Source organism: Coregonus lavaretus (genome assembly GCF_964263955.1).
Source record: "Coregonus lavaretus genome assembly, chromosome: 19".
Classification (NCBI taxonomy): Eukaryota; Metazoa; Chordata; class Actinopteri; order Salmoniformes; family Salmonidae; genus Coregonus; species Coregonus lavaretus.
This window is the reverse complement of record NC_140006.1, coordinates 32,729,878-32,749,524: the sequence shown is the minus strand read 5'-3', so window position 1 is coordinate 32,749,524 and position 19,647 is coordinate 32,729,878. Positions and strand designations below refer to the sequence as shown.

Below are 19,647 nucleotides of genomic sequence, written 5' to 3'. Positions count from 1 at the left end.
TTAGCGCCAGCCATCATTCCTTCAATTCTGACCAGTTTCCCAGTCCCTGCCGATGAAAAACATCCCCACAGCATGGTGCTGCCACCACCATGCTTCACTGTGGGGATGGTGTTCTCGGGGTGATGAGAGGTGTTGGGTTTGCGCCAGACATAGCGTTTTTCTTGATGGCCAAAAAGCTCAATTTTAGTCTCATCTGACCAGAGTACCTTGTTCCATATGCTTGGGGAGTCTCCCACATGCCTTTTGGCAAACACCAAACATGTTTGCTTATTTTTTTCTTTAAGCAATGGCTTTTTTCTGGCCACTCTTCCGTAAAGCCCAGCTCTGTGGAGTGTACGGCTTAAAGTGGTCCTATGGACAGATACTCCAATCTCCGCTGTGGAGCTTTGCAGCTCCTTCAGGGTTATCTTTGGTCTCTTTGTTGCCTCTCTGATTAATGCCCTCCTTGCCTGGGCCGTGAGTTTTGGTGGGCGGCCCTCTCTTGGCAGGTTTGTTGTGGTGCCATATTCTTTAAAAAAAAATTTACAATGGATTTAAATGGTGCTCTGTGGGATGTTCAAAGTTTCTGATCATTTTTTATAACCCAACCCTGATCTGTACTTCTCCACAACTTTGTCCCTGACTTGTTTGGAAAGCTCCTTAGTCTTCATGGTGCCGCTTGCTTGGTGGTGCCCCTTGCTTAGTGGTGTTGCAGACTCTGGGGCCTTTCAGAACAGGTGTATATATACTGAAATTATGTGACAGATCATGTGACACTTCGATTGCACACAGGTGGAACTTCACCAATTTGGACTGTTTTGTGTATGTCCATTACATGAAATCCAAATAAAAATCAATTTAAATTACAGGTTGTAATGCAACAAAATAGGAAAAACGCCAAGGGGGATGAATACTTTTGCAAGGAACTGTATTGTTGTCCATTAGTTTACTCCAATTAGGGTAGGGGTGGTAGGATAGGGGGGAAAAGTATAGATACATTTTTTTATTAAATAAATAAATAAATAAGGGGGGTTAGAAATTATGCAAAACAATTCCATTTTTAGAACCTACACTCTATCTGCAATATTAAAGCTGATCTACCCTCCACCCCCAAAAAATAAAAATTATAATAATAATTACTAAACAAAAAGCAATTGCTTCTACTGACACAGTTGCTGTACATTTTCTGTATTCAACCAATGTCCCTTCACTGCCACAGAGATATACACTACCGGTCAAAAGTTTTAGAACACCTACTCATTCAAGGTTTTTTCTTTATTTGTACTATTTTCTAAATTGTAGAATAATAGTGAATATCAAAAAAGTGTTAAACAAATCAAAATATATTTTAGATTCTTCAAATAGCCACCGTTTGCCTTGATGACAGCTTTGCACACTCTTGGCATTCTCTCAACCAGCTTCATGAGGTCGTCACCTGGAATGAATTTCAATTAACAGGTTTGCCTTCTTAAAAGTTAATTTGTGGAATTTCTTTCCTTCTGAATGCGTTTGAGTCAATCAGTTGTGTTGTGACAAGGTAGGGGGGTATACAGAAGAAAGCCCTATTTGGTATAAGACCAAGTCCATATTATGGCAAGAACAGCTCAAATAAGCAAAGAGAAACGACAGTCCATCATTACTTTAAGACATGAAGGTCAGTCAAGTTTCTTCAAGTGCAGTCACAAAAACAATCATGCGCTGTGATGAAACTGGCTCTCAAGAGGACCGCCACAGGAATGGAAGACCCAGAGTTACCTCTGCTGCACAGGATAGGTTCATTAGAGTTACCAGTCTCAGAAATTGAAGCCCAAATAAATGCTTCACAGAGTTCTAGTAACAGACACATCTCAACATCAACTGTTCAGAGGAGACTGCGTGAATCAAACCTTCATGGTTGAATTGCTGCAAAGAAACCACTTCTAAAGGACACCAATAATAAGAAGGGACTTGCTTGGGCCAAGAAACACGAGCAATGGACATTGGACTTGGTCTGGAGTCCAAATTTGAGATTTTTGTTTCCAACCGCCGTGTCTTTGTGAGATGTGGTGTGGTTGAAAGGATGATTTCCGCATGTGTATTTCCCATCGTAAAGCATGAAGGAGGAGGTGTTATGGTGTGGGGGTGCTTTGCTGGTGACACTGTCTATGATTTATTTAGAATTCAAGGCACACTTAACCAGCATGGCTACCACAGCATTCTGCAGTGATACGCCATCCCAGAGTGAAGGAAAAGCAGCCAACAAGTGCTCAGAATATGTGGGAACTCCTTCAAGACTGTTGGAAAAGCATTCCAGGTGAAGCTGGTTGAGAGAATGCCAAGAGTGTGCAAAGCTGTCACAAAGGCAAAGGGTTGCTATTTGAAAATATACACTGCTCAAAAAAATTAAGGGAACACTTAAACAACACAATGTAACTCCAAGTCAATCACACTTCTGTGAAATCAAACTGTCCACTTAGGAAGCAACACTGATTGACAATAAATGTCACATGCTGTTGTGCAAATGGAATAGACAACATGTGGAAATTATAGGCAATTAGCAAGACACCCCCAATAAAGGAGTGGTTCTGCAGGTGGTGACCACAGACCACTTCTCAGTTCCTATGCTTCCTGGCTGATGTTTTGGTCACTTTTGAATGCTGGCGGTGCTTTCACTCTAGTGGTAGCATGAGACAGAGTCTACAACCCACACAAGTGGCTCAGGTAGTGCAGCTCATCCAGGATGGCACATCAATGCGAGCTGTGGCAAGAAGGTTTGCTGTGTCTGTCAGCGTAGTGTCCAGAGCATGGAGGCGCTACCAGGAGACAGGCCAGTACATCAGGAGACGTGGAGGAGGCCGTAGGAGGGCAACAACCCAGCAGCAGGACCGCTACCTCCTCCTTTGTGCAAGGAGGAGCAGGAGGAGCACTGCCAGAGCCCTGCAAAATGACCTCCAGCAGGCCACAAATGTGCATGTGTCTGCTCAAACGGTCAGAAACAGACTCCATGAGGGTGGTATGAGGGCTCGACGTCCACAGGTGGGGGTTGTGCTTACAGCCCAACACCGTGCAGGACGTTTGGCAGAGAACACCAAGATTGGCAAATTCGCCACTGGCGCCCTGTGCTCTTCACAGATTAAAGCAGGTTCACACTGAGCACATGTGACAGACGTGACAGAGTCTGGAGACGCCGTAGAGAACGTTCTGCTGCCTGCAACATCCTCCAGCATGACCGGTTTGGCGGTGGGTCAGTCATGGTGTGGGGTGGCATTTCTTTGGGGGGCCGCACAGCCCACCATGTGCTCGCCAGAGGTAGCCTGACTGCCATTAGGTACCGAGATGAGATCCTCAGACCCCTTGTGAGACCATATGCTGGTGCGGTTGGCCCTGGGTTCCTCCTAATGCAAGACAATGCTAGACCTCATGTGGCTGGAGTGTGTCAGCAGTTCCTGCAAGAGGAAGGCATTGATGCTATGGACTGGCCCGCCCGTTCCCCAGACCTGAATCCAATTGAGCACATCTGGGACATCATGTCTCGCTCCATCCACCAACGCCAAGTTGCACCACAGACTGTCCAGGAGTTGGCGGATGCTTTAGTCCAGGTCTGGGAGGAGATCCCTCAGGAGACCATCCGCCACCTCATCAGGAGCATGACCAGACATTGTAGGGAGGTCATACAGGCAAGTGGAGGCCACACACACTACTGAGCCTCATTTTGACTACTTGTTTTAAGGACATTACATCAAAGTTGGATCAGCCTGTAGTGTGGTTTTCCACTTTAATTTTGAGTGTGACTCCAAATCCAGACCTCCATGGGTTGATAAATTTGATTTCCATTGATAATTTTTGTGTGATTTTGTTGTCAGCACATTCAACTATGTAAAGAAAAAAGTATTTAATAAGATTATTTCATTCATTCAGATCTAGGATGTGTTATTTTAGTGTTCCCTTTATTTTTTTGAGCAGTGTATTTTGATTTGTTTAACACTTTTTTGGTTACTGCATGATTCCATATGTGTTATTTCATAGTTTTGATGTCTTCACTATTATTCTACAATGTAGGAAATAGTAAAAATAAAGAAAAACCCTTGAATGAGTAGGTGTTCTAAAACATTTGACCGGTAGTGTACATGTTATTTTTTCCTTAGATAGACATACTCCTGATTTGAAATTCAAACATTTCTTATCTTGGAGTGAGATAGAGAGAGAAAGATTGATGTAGGGAGGGAGAGAGAGATGGACATGTCAGATAGGAAGATAGAGGGAGAGGTGGGAAAGGAAATAGATAGAGAAGAGAGAAAGAAACAATAAATCAAGACAGTCAAAACTGCAGTTGACAGTGGAGTGGAGCAAGAGAGACAGACAGGCGTAGAGACGGAGAGAGCAGCTGATAGACAGACAGTGATGGGGTTGAGAGGAAAGGTTACACAGGGACATTGAGGTCCCCCCAGGGGGCAGTAGTGGAGCACAACTGTGTTCGTGCCAGCATGACAAGGCCAGATGACCCACCTGCTGAATGGCACCTCGCCCACACCTGCGCATGGGAATGCACACGCACATACACACACACAAGCACGCACGCAGATGGTCACACACACAGGCATACTGTACACACGCACACACATACATGCATGCACACATGAACACACACACACACTAGTTTGGCATGTGGTGGGTGGCCCTCTGCCCAGTGCTTCCATGGGCAACTTGGCCCCTCCTTATATCCGCAGCCACAGTAGCGTGACAGTCTCCAGTCTTCTTTTCAACCCAAAAGCCAAAACACAGACAGTCTGCCAGATACACATTTTTATCACTGCGTAATGAATTGCTCATTCTGTATTTCGGAATATGAATCGTACAAACATACTGTAAATTATATAATTACATGTAGGCCAAAGATATCAAAACAAATGTGAGTGTAAAGTCCCTCAGCAGAACAGTCACTAGCAAGTAGTGCGCAAAATGGGAAAAGCCTATTTTATGACAAAGCACTGCCTCATCTCAAATAAAGTCTTGAAGAACACTTCGAACAGGATGAATAGAGATTGGAGGAGCGATATCCCCTAACTTACTGGAAACGTTTTGGAAATCACAACCTGTTATCTGGGTTCAAGTCTTTACCACACAACTCCAGTTTGTACAAATGTTTTTTCTGGTATATACTGTATATAAACAGTAAACACAGTCTATGGAAGTTAATTTGAAATGCACATAGATCATCACACAAAAAGCAGTAAGCCTACACATTCACTGAGAATACAAAACATTAGGAACACTTTCGCTTTCCATGACAGACTGACCAGGTGAATCCAGGTGAAAGCTATGATCCCTTATTGATGTCACTTGTTAAATCCACTTCAATCAGTGTAGACGAAGGGGAGGAGACAGGTTAAAGAAGGATTTTTAAGCCTTGAGACAACTCACAGTAGGTTGGTGGCAACTTAATTGGGGAGGACAGGCTCGTGGTAATGGCTGGAGCGGAATTAGTTGAATGGTAGCAAATACAGAAAACACATGGTTTCCATTTGCTCTGTTCCAGACATTATTATGAGCCGTCCTTCCCTCAACAGCCTCCACTGGTGCAACTCAATATTAGGAAGGTGTTCTTAATGTTTTGTACACTCAGTTTAAGCTCATTGTACTACAGTTGAAGTCGGAAGTTTACATACACCTTAGCCAAATACATTTAAACTCAGTTTTTCACAATTCCTGACATTTAATCCTAGTAAAAAAGCCCTGTCTTAGGTCAGTTAGGATCACCACTTTATTTTAAGAATGTGAAATTCCAGAATAATAGTAGAGAGAATGATTTATTTCAGCTTTTATTTCTTTCATCACATTCCCAGTGGGTCAGAAGTTTACATACACTCAATTAGTACTTGGTAGCATTGCCTTTAAATTGTTTAACTTGGGTCAAACATTCAGGGTAGCCTTCCACAAGCTTCCCACAATAAGTTGGGTGAATTTTGGCCCATTCCTCCTGACAGAGGTGGTGTAACTGAGTCAGGTTTGTAGGCCTCCCTGCTCGCACACGCTTTTTTAGTTCTGCCCACAAATGTTCTATAGGATTGAGGTCAGAGCTTTGTGATGGCCACTCCAAAACCTTGACTTTGTTGTCCTTAAGCCATTTTGCCACAACTTTGGAAGTATGCTTGGGGTCATTGTCCATTTGGAAGACCCATTTGCGACCAAGCTTTAACTTCCTGACTGATGTCGCTTCAATATATCCACATAATTTTCCTACCTCATGATGCCATCTATTTTGTGAAGTGCACCAGTCCCTCCTGCAGCAAAGCAACCCCACAGCATGATGCTACCACCCCTGTACTTCATGGTTGGGATGTTGTTCTTCGGCTTGCAAGCGCCCCCATTTTCCTCCAAACATAATGATGGTCATTATGGTAAAACAGTTCTACTTTTGTTTAATCAAACCAGAGGACATTTCTCCAAAAAGTACAATCTTTGTCTCCATGTGCAGTTGCAAACCGTAGTCTGGCTTTTTTATGCCGGTTTTGGAGAAGTGGCTTCTTCCTTGCTGAGCGGCCTTTCAGGTTATGTTGATATAGGACTCGTTTTACTGTGGATATAGATACTTTTATACCCGTTTCCTCCAGCATCTTCACAAGGTCCTTTGATGTTGTTCTGGGATTGATTTGCACTTTTCGCACCAAAGTACGTTCATCTCTAGGAGACAGAACGCATCTCCTTCCTGAGCGGTATGACGGCTGCGTGGTCCCATGGTGTTTATACTTGAGTACTATTGTTTGTACAGATGAACGTGGTACCTTCAGGCGTTTGGAAATTGCTCCCAAGGATGAAGCAGACTTGTGGAGGTCAACAATTGTTTTCTGAGGTCTTGGCTGATTTCTTTTGATTTTCCCATGATGTCAAGCAGAGGCACTGAGTTTGAAGGTAGGCCTTGAAATACATCCACAAGTACACCTCCAATTGACTCAAATTATGTCAATTAGCCTATCAGAAGCTTCTAAAGCCATTACATCATTTTCTGGAATTTTCCAAGCTGTTTAAAGGCACAGTCAACTTAGTGTATGTAAACTCCGGACCCACTGGAATAGTGATACAGTGAATTATAAGTGAATTCATCTGTCTGTAAATAATTGTTTGAAAAATTACTTGTGTCATGCACAAAGTACAGTGGGGGAAAAAAGTATTTAGTCAGCCACCAATTGTGCAAGTTCTCCCACTTAAAAAGATGAGAGAGGCCTGTAATTTTCATCATAGGTACACGTCAACTATGACAGACAAATTGAGAAGAAAAAAAATCCAGAAAATCACATTGTAGGATTTTTTATGAATTGATTTGCAAATTATGGTGGAAAATAAGTATTTGGTCACCTACAAACAAGCAAGATTTCTGGCTCTCACAGACCTGTAACTTCTTCTTTAATAGGCTCCTCTGTCCTCCACTCATTATCTGTATTAATAGCACCTGTTTGAACTTGTTATCAGTATAAAAGACACCTGTCCACAACCTCAAACAGTCACACTCCAAACTCCACTATGGCCAAGACCAAAGAGCTGTCAAAGGACACCAGAAACAAAATTGTAGACCTGCACCAGGCTGGGAAGACTGAATCTGCAATAGGTAAGCAGCTTGGTTTGAAGAAATCAACTGTGGGAGCAATTATTAGGAAATGGAAGTCATACAAGACCACTGATAATCTCCCTCGATCTGGGGCTCCACGCAAGATCTCACCCCGTGGGGTCAAAATGATCACAAGAACGGTGAGCAAAAATCCCAGAACCACACGGGGGGACCTAGTGAATGACCTGCAGAGAGCTGGGACCAAAGTAACAAAGCCTACCATCAGTAACACACTACGCTGCCAGGGACTCAAATCCTGCAGTGCAAGACGTGTCCCCCTGCTTAAGCCAGTACATGTCCAGGCCCGTCTAAAGTTTGCTAGAGTGCATTTGGATGATCCAGAAGAGGATTGGGAGAATGTCATATGGTCAGATGAAACCAAAATAGAACTTTTTGGTAAAAACTCAACTCGTCGTGTTTGGAGGACAAAGAATGCTGAGTTGCATCCAAAGAACACCATACCTACTGTGAAGCATGGGGGTGGAAACATCATGCTTTGGGGCTGTTTTTCTGCAAAGGGACCAGGACGACTGATCCGTGTAAAGGAAAGAATGAATGGGGCCATGTATCGTGAGATTTTGAGTTAAAACCTCCTTCCATCAGCAAGGGCATTGAAGATGAAACGTGGCTGGGTCTTTCAGCATGACAATGATCCCAAACACACCGCCCGGGCAACGAAGGAGTGGCTTCGTAAGAAGCATTTCAAGGTCCTGGAGTGGCCTAGCCAGTCTCCAGATCTCAACCCCATAGAAAATCTTTGGAGGGAGTTGAAAGTCCGTGTTGCCCAGCGACAGCCCCAAAACATCACTGCTCTAGAGGAGATCTGCATGGAGGAATGGGCCAAAATACCAGCAACAGTGTGTGAAAACCTTGTGAAGACTTACAGAAAACGTTTGACCTGTGTCATTGCCAACAAAGGGTATATAACAAAGTATTGAGAAACTTTTGATATTGACCAAATACTTATTTTCCACCATAATTTGCAAATAAATTCATAAAAAATCCTACAATGTGATTTTCTGGATTTTCTTTTGTCTGTCATAGTTGACGTGTACCTATGATGAAAATTACAGGCCTCTCTCATCTTTTTAAGTGGGAGAACTTGCACAATTGGTGGCTGACTAAATACTTTTTTTCCCCACTGTAGATGTCCTAACCGACATGCCAAAACTATAGTTTGTTAACAAGAAATGTGTGGAGTGGTTGAAAAACACGTTTTAATGACTCCAACCTAAGTGTATGTAAATTTCCAACTTCAACTGTATATACAGTGTTGTAGCAATGTGCAAATAGTTAAAGTACAAATGGGAAAATAAATACACAGTAGATGGCCGATGGTGGTGAGTGAGAGGAGTCAGTCACACTGAATTACACGTTAGCCTAGCATGTTAGCGAGTTCTCCCTCCAAGCTAACCCGCTCTCACTCTCTAAAGCTAACCGTCACGATGAGCCACTCAGCCTTTTGACAGAGTGTGTAGGCTGGGCTCTAAAACCCTCTGGATTTGGAGTAGAACACTCCTACACACACCCACGTATACAGAACAAAGGCACACACTCATCCTACTCCTATGAGGTATTGTGGTGTAGGTGGGAGGATGGCTGGGCTCACAGTGCGATATAGTTTTATATATATCGCACTGTGAACTTTCACCCGTTGTTATTTTAGCCTCCTTGGGCTCTCTCTCTCTCTCTCTGGAGAAGTGTCCTCGCCTCCTCAATAACCCCCCCCCCAAATCAGCTGTTGTTAACTCAGAGGAGAAAAGCATGTATTTAAAAACTATATGCTACTTATTACACAGTCTTATCCAGAGAAACTGAATACACTTTCATACTTGTCCCCCATGGGAATCAAACCCACAACCCTGGTATTGCAAGCGCCATGCTCTACCTACTGAGCCACACGGGACACTTATTCTTGAATCTATAAAAAGGCTTACACAACTGGCTAAATGTATTTTCACTACTTTAAACATTTAATAGGATTCCACCCCTGTAAACGTCATTTGCATAATGATGCGCGAGTGAAGAAGGACAGTCTCATTTCATACAAACACATTTGTTTCCACATTTCCTCTACTCCCCTCCTGTCCTCGGTTACCTTTGACCTTTTTCAAAAGGAGGCGAGAAGAGGATGGCGGAGTTGAGCAAACCAATTAAGAATCTCCCATAGAGACAGAGGACCTATTGACATGCACAACAGCAGCCATCACCATAACACATCCACAAACTAAGTCAAGGTTTCCCAAACTCGGTCCTGCACTAAATTACCATTAATCACCAGCAGAGGGGGCTGTTCTGACATTGACAGAGGCGCAGTGTTGTCACCCTCGACATCACAGCACAGGATTATACTGTATCATATTCATAAACTCCAACTTTACCCATCTATCACACTAGAGGCTGATAGGGTGCACTACTAATATAAGAATGTGTTCTGTGTTCAATACAGTAGAGCGGTCAGGTTAGGGTCAGGTTAGGTCAGGGTAAGGTTATGGTCAGGTTAGGTCAGGTCAGGTTATGGTCAGTGTGGTGGTTAAGTGCAACATACACTGAGTGTACAAAACATTAAGGACACCTTCCTAATATTGTGTTGCACCTGCCTCTTCTGCCCTCAGAACAGCTTCAATTCGTCGGGGCATGGACTCTACAAGGTGTCGAAAGAGTTCCACAGGGATGCTGGCTGATATTGACTCCAATGCTTCCCAGAGTTGTGTCAAGTTGGCTGGATGTCCTTTGGGTGGTGGACCATTCTTGATACACATGGGAAACTGTTGTGCGTGAAAAACCCAGCAGCGTTGCAGTTCTTGACACAAACCGGTGCGCCTGGCACCTACTACCATACCCCAGTCAAAGGCACTTAAATATTGTGTCTTTCCCATTCACCCTATGAATGGCACACATAAACAATCAATTTCTCAATTGTCTCAAAGCATACAAATCCTTATTTAACCTGTCTCCTCCCCTTCATCTACACTGATTGAAGTGGACATCAATAAGGGATCATAGCTTTCACCTGGATTCACCTGGTCAGTCTATGTCATGGAAAGAGCCGGTGTCCTTAATGTTTTGTACACTCAGCGTAGGTCGACGCTGTCAGTTCAGCGGTTGTGGTGCACTCATAGGAGAGGTCATTGGATCACTGTGATCACTCACTCATTACACAGGTCAGTAAATATGAGTAGTCATATTGAGGTCATTACACGTCAGTAAATATGAGTGGTCATATTGAGGTCATTACACAGGTCAGTAAATATGAGTGGTCATATTGAGGTCATTACACACGTCAGTAAATATGAGTGGTCATATTGAGGTCATTACACGTCAGTAAATATGAGTGGTCATATTGAGGTCATTACACGTCAGTAAATATGAGTGGTCATATTGAGGTCGTTACACAGGTCAGTAAATATGAGTGGTCATATTGAGGTCATTACACGTCAGTAAATATGAGTAGTCATATTGAGATCATTACACGTCAGTAAATATGAGTGGTTATATTGAGGTCATTACACGTCAGTAAATATGAGTGGTCATATTGAGGTCGTTACACGTCAGTAAATATGAGTGGTCATATTGAGGTCATTACACGTCAGTAAATATGAGTGGTCATGTCGAGCTCATTAGACAGGTTAGTAAATATGAGTGGTCATGTTGAGGTCAGTCGGTCACTCACCATGACACTTGGCGCAGGGGTCTTTCTCATACTCCAGCAGCTCTGCCGACCTGTTGCGAACGCTGGTGGATCTCCGCAGCCCCCCGCCATCACGCAGGCGAGCCGCCTCCTCCTTGGCGTACACACCGAGCTCCTGTGTGTAACGCCCATACATCTGAATAAGACGGAAGGGGGGATGGAGAGGTGGGGAGGGAGACAGAATATTAGCTCATTTTCAAGTATTCAAAGTGACCCTCATCATACACAACCAGCTCCTGAGTTCTGTTTAATATAATCCATTAATCCATGGAAGAGAGAAGGATAGAGGGGGGAGAAGAGGGGGAGGTCAAGAGAAAATTAGAGAGGGAGAGATGGAAGGGGAAGGAAGGAGAAATAGCAGCTACATTTCAATAGTATAAAAAAAGCAGAGGTGTCAAACTCATTCCACGGACGGCCGAGTGTCTGCGGGTTTTAATTTTTTCCTTTCAATTAAGACCTAGACAACCAGGTGAGGGGAGCCCGTTACTAATCAGTGAGGGTAATTCATCAATCAAGTACAAGGGAGGAGCGAAAACCTGCAGACATTTGGTCCACCATGGAATGAGTTTGACACATGTGGTCTAAAGGAATATCTAAAAGGTGTTGATTCTTTATTTTTTTATGAAAGAGAGGGGACAAGAATAGGAAGCAACTTTAGACTACTGAGATGGATTCAAAGAGGAGGAGTATACCATTAATCAATTTCAAAGTATTCAAATGGTTCCATTCGATAGAAACAATCCCTAGGTGACGATCGCTCCGTTGAGCCAAACGAGCCATCAATGAGCTGCACCTGCCAGGCCCTGCCTGATTAACTACCCAGGGATGGTGACAGCTCGACTCTTAACGAGGAGGGGCGGGGCTCCTGCCAAACAAAAGCGCCCAATTAGGTATAAAAGCCTCAGCGAGCGCTCAGCAAGTACTGTGGATACAATTGTGTTGAACTATGGTGTCATCAGGGAGGTGTGTAGTTGTGTTGCTGGCTGTGTTTGTGTGCTACACTAGTGCACATACTTGGGGAATGCTACAACAGAAGCCCCAGGCTCAAGTAGTTCAGAAGGTGAGACAATCGAGGCCAGTAACTTATGACCAGCAGGCCAAGAAGCTGAAACCGCAGCCCCAGTGGCTGCCTCAGCAGGTTACCCAGGGACCAGTAGCCACAACTCCTATTGAGAAATGCCAAGTAAAGGAGGAAGAGCGGATTACTTGTGGAGCCCCGGATCTTACTCTTGCTAAATGTGAGGTGATCAACTGCTGCTTTGATGGGCGGCGGTGCTACTATGGGAAAGCAGGTGTGTCAACTGTTTTGGCTCTCCCTTAAGTTAATTTTACAATTTGCTTAATTCTTTGCGCTTGTCCCTGCCTATCTTGTAAGATGACTATTTAGAGTTATATTAGTGTCAACATAAAGGTAGTGAATTAAATGTTGGCACTATCATGCCATACCTTTCCAGAATGGCGCATGAGCTATAATTAATCTCCTCTGTGCCCACTCCTTCCCAAGTGACTGTGCAGTGTACCAGAGATGGTCAGTTTGTTGTGGTGGTGGCCAGGGATGCCACTCTGCCCAACCTGGACCTTGACTCAATCAGTCTGCTAGGACCACAAGATGCCCCCTGTAAGCCTGTTGGCACCACGAAAGCCTTTGCCATATACCAGTTTCCTGTCACTGCCTGTGGCACCACTCTGATGGTGGGTAGATACTTTCTCTTAATGTGCCATGCAATGTAAATCTATTGAGCATCTAGGAAAGTGCTTTATGAATCCAATCAATTGCTTCCAGTGGGTTCATATTTAGGGCTTGAGGTCAACACTGCTGGGGTTCTATTCTGCCTGGTAGTTAATTGATTGAGTCCTCTCACCTGGTGTGCTTGATGTAATTTTCTTCCTCTGAATTAGTCCCCAATTAACACCAGGGCCCAGTTCTGGAAAATGTCTAGATTTTAGGATGAAATGCATAGACTAAATATGAAGGTTGTCCCATTCAAGTCAATTTTTTCTGTTCTATGCATTTAATACTATCTGATAGATAAAACTGGGCCCTGCATTAATTTAAAGCCTGTTATATACCATTGGCTTATGCTGAATGCTGTGTTGTCCCTTGCAGGAGGAAAGTGGCTATGTGGTCTATGGGAACAGTATGATGTCTTCCTATGAAGTAGGGATTGGACCTCGAGGCTCAATCACCAGAGACAGCCATTTTGAGTGAGTCTTCTCTCCATGAAGTGGTGTAAAACTACAAAGTTCCCTTCAGCCAATTCCACTCAAGGCTTAACTGAACTGGCCATTTAACTACTTACAGATATGTTTATTTTCATGCCTTGAAATATTTCTAAAGTCATTTTCTGTTAGTCTCCTTGATTCACAGCTTGAGTGAGAATACCCTAAATGTACTAGCCTACCCAATGTGGAGACTCAGTACTGGCCTAAAGTACTTGTGTCAAAATGTTCATTCTTCTAGGCTGCAGTTCCAGTGCAAGTACTCTGACACTGCGGTGGAGTTTTTGGTTGTTGAGGTGAACGCTGTTCCTCCACCTGCTCCAGTCGCTGCTCCTGGACCTGTCCGAGTGGAGCTCCAACTGGCCAGCGGACAATGTTACAATAAGGGATGTGTGGAAGGTAAGCTGGAGAAATGGTTGGTGTTAGAAGAATCAAATCTTGCTGTGATGCTACGTTGCTTTGTGGCATACAAGGGGGTGGGTGCAGGCTTTCATTAAAAGCGAACTAACACCTGATTCTATGAATCCTAGTTTTCAATTAAGACTTAGTTGCATCAGATGGGTTACTACTTGGGTGGAACAAATGCTTGTTCCAACATTCTCTATGGCTAGCACTGTTTTGAAAGTTCTACACTTCAGTTTTGTGTGAACTCTACTCTTTCTCCACAGAAGTGGAAGCCTACAGGTCATACTACAGTGAGGCAGACTACCCAGTCGCAAAGCTCCTGAAGGAGCCAGTGTATGCAGGGGTTCACATCCTGGGGAGGACAGATTCTAACCTGGTCCTGAATCTGGAGTACTGCTGGGCCACCTCCACCCCCAGTCCCTTCAGCTTGCCCAAGTGGGACCTCCTGGTTGATGGGTAACTAGAGAACCAAGATGGTTGCCTTGCTGCTTGATTTCAAATCAAATTTTGTCACATGTTATTGTGGGCGTAGTGACTTTCTTGTGCATCTAGCTCTGACAGTGCCGTAATATCTAACAATTTATTTCAGTGTATATATAGTAAGGACTGGAATGTATACATATATGGACAAGCAATGGCAGAGCGACATGGACTAAGATCCTTTGCTTCATGTGTTTGAATTTAATTTTGAATCTGTGCTTACACGTGAAGCTTGTAAACTAACTGGCATCTTCCAATCAGGATTTCTGAAACCTGGGCATTTTGGGATTGCTTCTGCAATTGTCCCAACCTATTCCTAACAATGACTCTTTCCAGGTGTCCGTACCTGGATGACCGATACCTGACCAACGTGATCCCTGTGGATGGCTCCTCTGGCCTTGAGTTCCCGACCCACTACAAACGCTTTGTGGTCAAGATGTTCACATTTGTGGATGCCGACACTCTGGCCCCTCTGAAGGACAGGGTACTCCTTACTCTATTATAGCAGGTGTACTCGAATCTGGGTCTCATGGTCTGCAGGACTGCTGGGTTTTTCCCCTCCCTGATGGTTGACTGACTTGCCAGAGTCCATGCTCCTCTTTAACAAGTCTGACTCAGTCAATATGTTGGAAAGCAGTGCTGCGGACCTCAGACCAGTTTGAAATGACCTTACAGTTTAAATGGCTAATGTAGTTGATACCATGCTAACCGTAGTTTGCTTTCTATCCAGGTGTACATCCACTGTAGTACAGAGGTGTGCCACCCTACTAGGACCCACTCTTGTCAACAGAGCTGCAACCGGCAAAGTAAGATGTATATTTTTTTTAAATCTTCCAGTTAGGGTTGAAGTACTGTTCATCTAGCCTAATTTTGTAAAGCTGTCATCAACCCTGGTCCTAGAGGGCTGTGTATGCCTTGGCTCCGGCCCCAGCACGCAATAGCTCAACCTTTATTTGGCGACTGACGTAAATGCTAAAGATATTTTGTGACTTTCAAGTTGGGATTTAGGGCCTTGGCGTCAAGCCGGTTTGTGTGCCTCATGATCTTCTGTTGCTCCTTTAGGGAGAGATGTGGCTACAGTTACTTCTGTGGATGGAGAGACTACAGTGGTGTCCAGTGGGGAGCTCATTCTGAGCCGACCATAACTCCTTCCGCCTGTCCAGGCCTGAGAAGTACTTCAGCTTGGGATGAATGCATCACTTGTTGACCTTGTCGCATATTGTGACTTGTAATCCATTGGCTTGTTTAATAAAATTCTTCAAAATGTATTTGTCTGAAAGCTTAGTGCCTTTACTAGAACTCTATCAACATTTTGGGTGCAGGGTTGTTGCGCTAAGAATACTGTTTTTGGCACCCTTTCAATAACCTTGGCTGGCTGCTTGGTTCTTAAGACTCCCCCTCTCAGTGGAAGGTTACTAAAGCAACACACTGGCTTGGACTTTCAACCAGGTATTTTGACACCTACATGCCACTAACATTTAGCTTCTCAAATAAGGGTAATTTGTCAATGCCTTGACTACAGGAGTTAAGATGATGAATGGAAGCGACACTAGTTAATGTTCTGTAACCACTGACCTACAGTGCATATGGAGGGTAGCTTCACATGTGCTCTGCGTCCCAGCATCGGCTGAACAAGCAGAGGGAATGTGCTAAAAGGACAGAGTATACTTGCAGCCTGAGTAATGCATCAGTGACATGGCTGTGGTTCAGTATAGCAGAGGTGGCATGTCTGAAAGATCCTGCAGAGTATAATATTAGGGTAATGTGTGTCTTGAAAGGGATGTCTACGGAGAGCCAGCTGTGGACCATCTGCCAACTTACTGTACCTTCCCTAGCATCTGGCTTGGGCACCTGTACCCAACCACTGACTCAGCACGCGCTAATCTCACATGACTGCACCTAAATGTCATCCTTCAATTGCATGGAGTTTCAAACGTGCTTGGTAATATTTTGACGTGTTCTCTACACCAGTTCATGGGGTCAGTGCAGTCCCTTTCAGTATTATATAGAGCCATTATTGCATGGACCTTCTCATTGCTCAAATGAACAGCAAACCTGGTTTCATAAAGCAAAGACTCCCTTTGACCTAGTTTGTATGTGTGCTTTAAATTGCTGTAGTTCTGTCCATTCAGGTGTTCTGTAATGTGTGTAGCCCACTTAGAGTAGCTGCTGCTTTCGCAACAGCTAAGGGGATCCTAATAAAATACCATCTCTCTGAAACCTGTGTAAACACCAGTTCATAGGGTCAGCGCAGTGCCTTCATCTCTCTGCTCTCCTTCCTCCTCTTCCTCTCTACTCTCTCCCTCCCCCTTTAAGTACAGTGCTGTGATCTGAGAAGCCAGAGGTGCATTGAGATGAGCATAACGCCTCCCCCAGACACACTCCTCTACCATCCCTTTATCTGCTCTCTTCAGCTACCATCACTTCCCTTATACCCCTCCCTCTCATCTCCCTCTCTACCACTCTATTGAGATGGGCATCACAATTCCTCCAGACTCTCTCTTTCTGCACGCTTGAGCAGCTGAGGTACAGAGGGAAACTGAACAGCCATGGCTTCTGTCTGAATGATAGGGAGAGTATTTCATTTTATCTATTTCACCTGCTTTGTCAATGTAAGCATGTTTCCCATGCCAATAAAGCCCATTGAATGTGTTCAACAGCCCATCTCACATCACTTTACTATCATCTGCCTTTCCCCATAGCACCCATTTAACCAAGGCAGCTCCACCGATCACATTCTGCAATACCTCATCCAACCACTCAACATCCCAGCCACCACTACTGTGTAGACAGCCAGTTACATCCTGAAAGGACACACACTGGCTGATGTTTGTGGAAACACACATACGTGATATGAATATGTAGGCTAAATGATAATGAACTCCATGTGCACAAGAACACACCTCCAGTACCGCACACGTGATCTTAATATTGCCTGTTAGTGGCCAATCAGAGGCCATCTGGAGCACGGCCCCCTGGGATAGCGGCAGATGATCTGGAAGAACTGTGGTCACCACTCAGGTTACCACAGAGATTATCTGTCTCATTGTCATCAGGTTAAAAAACAATGATATAGCAACTTTAAGATTACTGGCAACACCACAGCAGTGCTTCCTCTACCGTTACTTTGGCAAGGTGCACACCTGGTTCAACTCATCTATTACTCATCAGGCCCCCTTGACTAGATTGACTACAGTAGTTATGTCCCTTTTGATTAGTTGAATCGGGAGTGTTAGTACTTGGCTTGAACAAAACCCTGCACACAATATGGGTGCGTCAAAGAGCAGAAACGACACTAAAATGACATTCCACTGCTGTAATATAATCACCAAACACACCTACGTATTACGAAGTACTGAAACTCAGAGCAGTGCAGCTTATCCAAAACCCTCAGGGCTCGAGGGACAGGCTTGGGAAATCGAATTAGTAGGAGGAGAGAGATTTGACTCATCTGTCTGAAGATCTGCTTTAATATAGGTAATGGAGGCTGGTGTTGGAGTACTGTAGTTATCATATGAGTCAGCTAGAGTGAACACACATGCACGGATAGTCACACACACACAAACCCACACATGCATGTACACACACGAGCATACCATCAGCATACACTTACACACACATCCCATCATCCTATTAGTGGTTCTGCACTCCAACCATGAGGCCAGGAATGTTGTCAGAGAGATTGAAAAATCCAACTGGGAGACTGTCATGCCGTCACGAGTTTACCTGTGGGGGGTTCTCATTTCCATAATCTAAAACACTCCAGGAAAGCATCATTGCATTAGGAACAGGTCCCCCCCCTCACCTTTTTAGCTTGGCTATTAATTAGTCTGGCTAGCAGTCTTATTTCTTATTTTGCACATATTTTGTATTATTCTATGCTGCTTATACTATTTACCATGCTTCTTTGTCTATTTGTATTTTATTATGTACAGCACCTTGAGTTTCGGTCTCTGTAGCCATGAAGTGCTTTGAAAGGCTGGTCATGGCTCACATCAACAGCATTATCCCAGAAACCCTAGACCCACTCCAATTTGCATACCGCCCCAACAGATCCACAGATGATGCAATCTCTATTGCACTCCACACTGCCCTTTCCCACCTGGACAAGAGGAACACCTACGTGAGAATGCTATTCATTGACTATAGCTCAGCATTCAACACCATAGTGCCCTCTAAGCTCATCACTAAGCTAAGGATCCTGGGACTAAACACCTCCCTCTGCAACTGGATCCTGGACTTCCGGACGGGCCGCCCCCAGGTGGTAAGGGTAGGTAACAACACATCTGCCACACTGATCCTCAACACGGGGGCCCCTCAGGGGTGCGTGCTCAGTCCCCTCCTGTACTCTCTGTTCACCCATGACTGCATGGCCAGGCACGACTCCAACACCATCATTAAGTTTGCCGACGACACAACAGTGGTAGGCCTGATCACCGACAACGATGAAACAGCCTATAGGGAGGAGGTCAGAGACCTGGCCGTGTGGTGCCAGGACAACAACCTCTCCCTCAACGTGACCAAGACAAAGGAGATGATTGTGGACTACAGGAAAAAAAAAGAGGACTGAGCACGCCCCCATTCTCATCGACGGGGCTGTAGTGGAGCAGGTTGAGAGCTTCAAGTTCCTTGGTGTCCACATCACCAACGAACTATCATGGCCAAACACACCAAGACAGTCGTGAAGAGGGCACGACAAAGCCTATTCCCCCTCAGGAGACTGAAAAGATTTGGCATGGGTCCTCAGATCCTCAAAAAATTCTACAGCTGCACCATCGAGAGCATCCTGACTGGTTGCATCATCGCCTGGTATGGCAACTGCTTGGCCTCCGACCGCAAGGCACTACAGAGGGTAGTGCGTACGGCCCAGTACATCACTGGGGCCAAGCTTCCTGCCATCCAGGACCTCTATACCAGGCGGTGTCAGAGGAAGGCCCTCAAAATTGTCAAAGACTCCAGCCACCATAGTCATAGACTGTTCTCCCTGCTACCGCACGGCAAGCGGTACCGGAGTGCCAAGTCTAGGTCCAAAAGACTTCTCAACAGCTTCTACCCCCAAGCCATAAGACTCCTGAACAGCTAATCATGGCTACCCGGACTATTTGCACTGCCCCCCCACCCCATCCTTTTTACGCTGCTGCTACTCTGTTAATTATTTATGCATAGTCACTTTAACTCTACCCACATGTACATATTACTTCAACTATCTCAACTAGCCGGTGCCCCCGCACATTGACTCTGCACCGGTACCCCCCTGTGTATATATAGCCTCCCTACTGTTATTTGATTT

At 44.6% G+C, this 19,647-nt stretch overlaps 2 protein-coding genes across 2 annotated transcripts in view; one reads left to right on the top strand and one right to left on the bottom strand.

The window, feature by feature from the left end:
• Positions 1-11,388, bottom strand: part of LOC311146712 (chloride channel protein 2-like) — a gene marked incomplete at its 5' end in the record, with an annotated part of 57,229 nt that extends 45,841 nt beyond the window's left edge. Inside the window, one exon of the mRNA XM_084183265.1 lies at positions 11,235-11,388. Within this exon, the coding sequence (XP_084039391.1) occupies positions 11,235-11,388 (154 nt within the window). The remainder of the gene's footprint in view (positions 1-11,234) is intronic.
• An 810-nt stretch (positions 11,389-12,198) lies between these two features.
• LOC311146269 (zona pellucida sperm-binding protein 4-like) lies at positions 12,199-15,502 on the top strand (the record flags this gene model as incomplete). The annotated part of the gene is made up of 8 exons (XM_084182765.1): positions 12,199-12,544; positions 12,757-12,944; positions 13,360-13,457; positions 13,714-13,871; positions 14,141-14,333; positions 14,694-14,841; positions 15,088-15,163; positions 15,420-15,502. 8 exons carry the CDS (start codon positions 12,199-12,201, stop codon positions 15,500-15,502), a joined length of 1,290 nt encoding a protein of 429 aa, XP_084038891.1.
• Between the last annotated feature and the right edge of the window lie 4,145 nt (positions 15,503-19,647).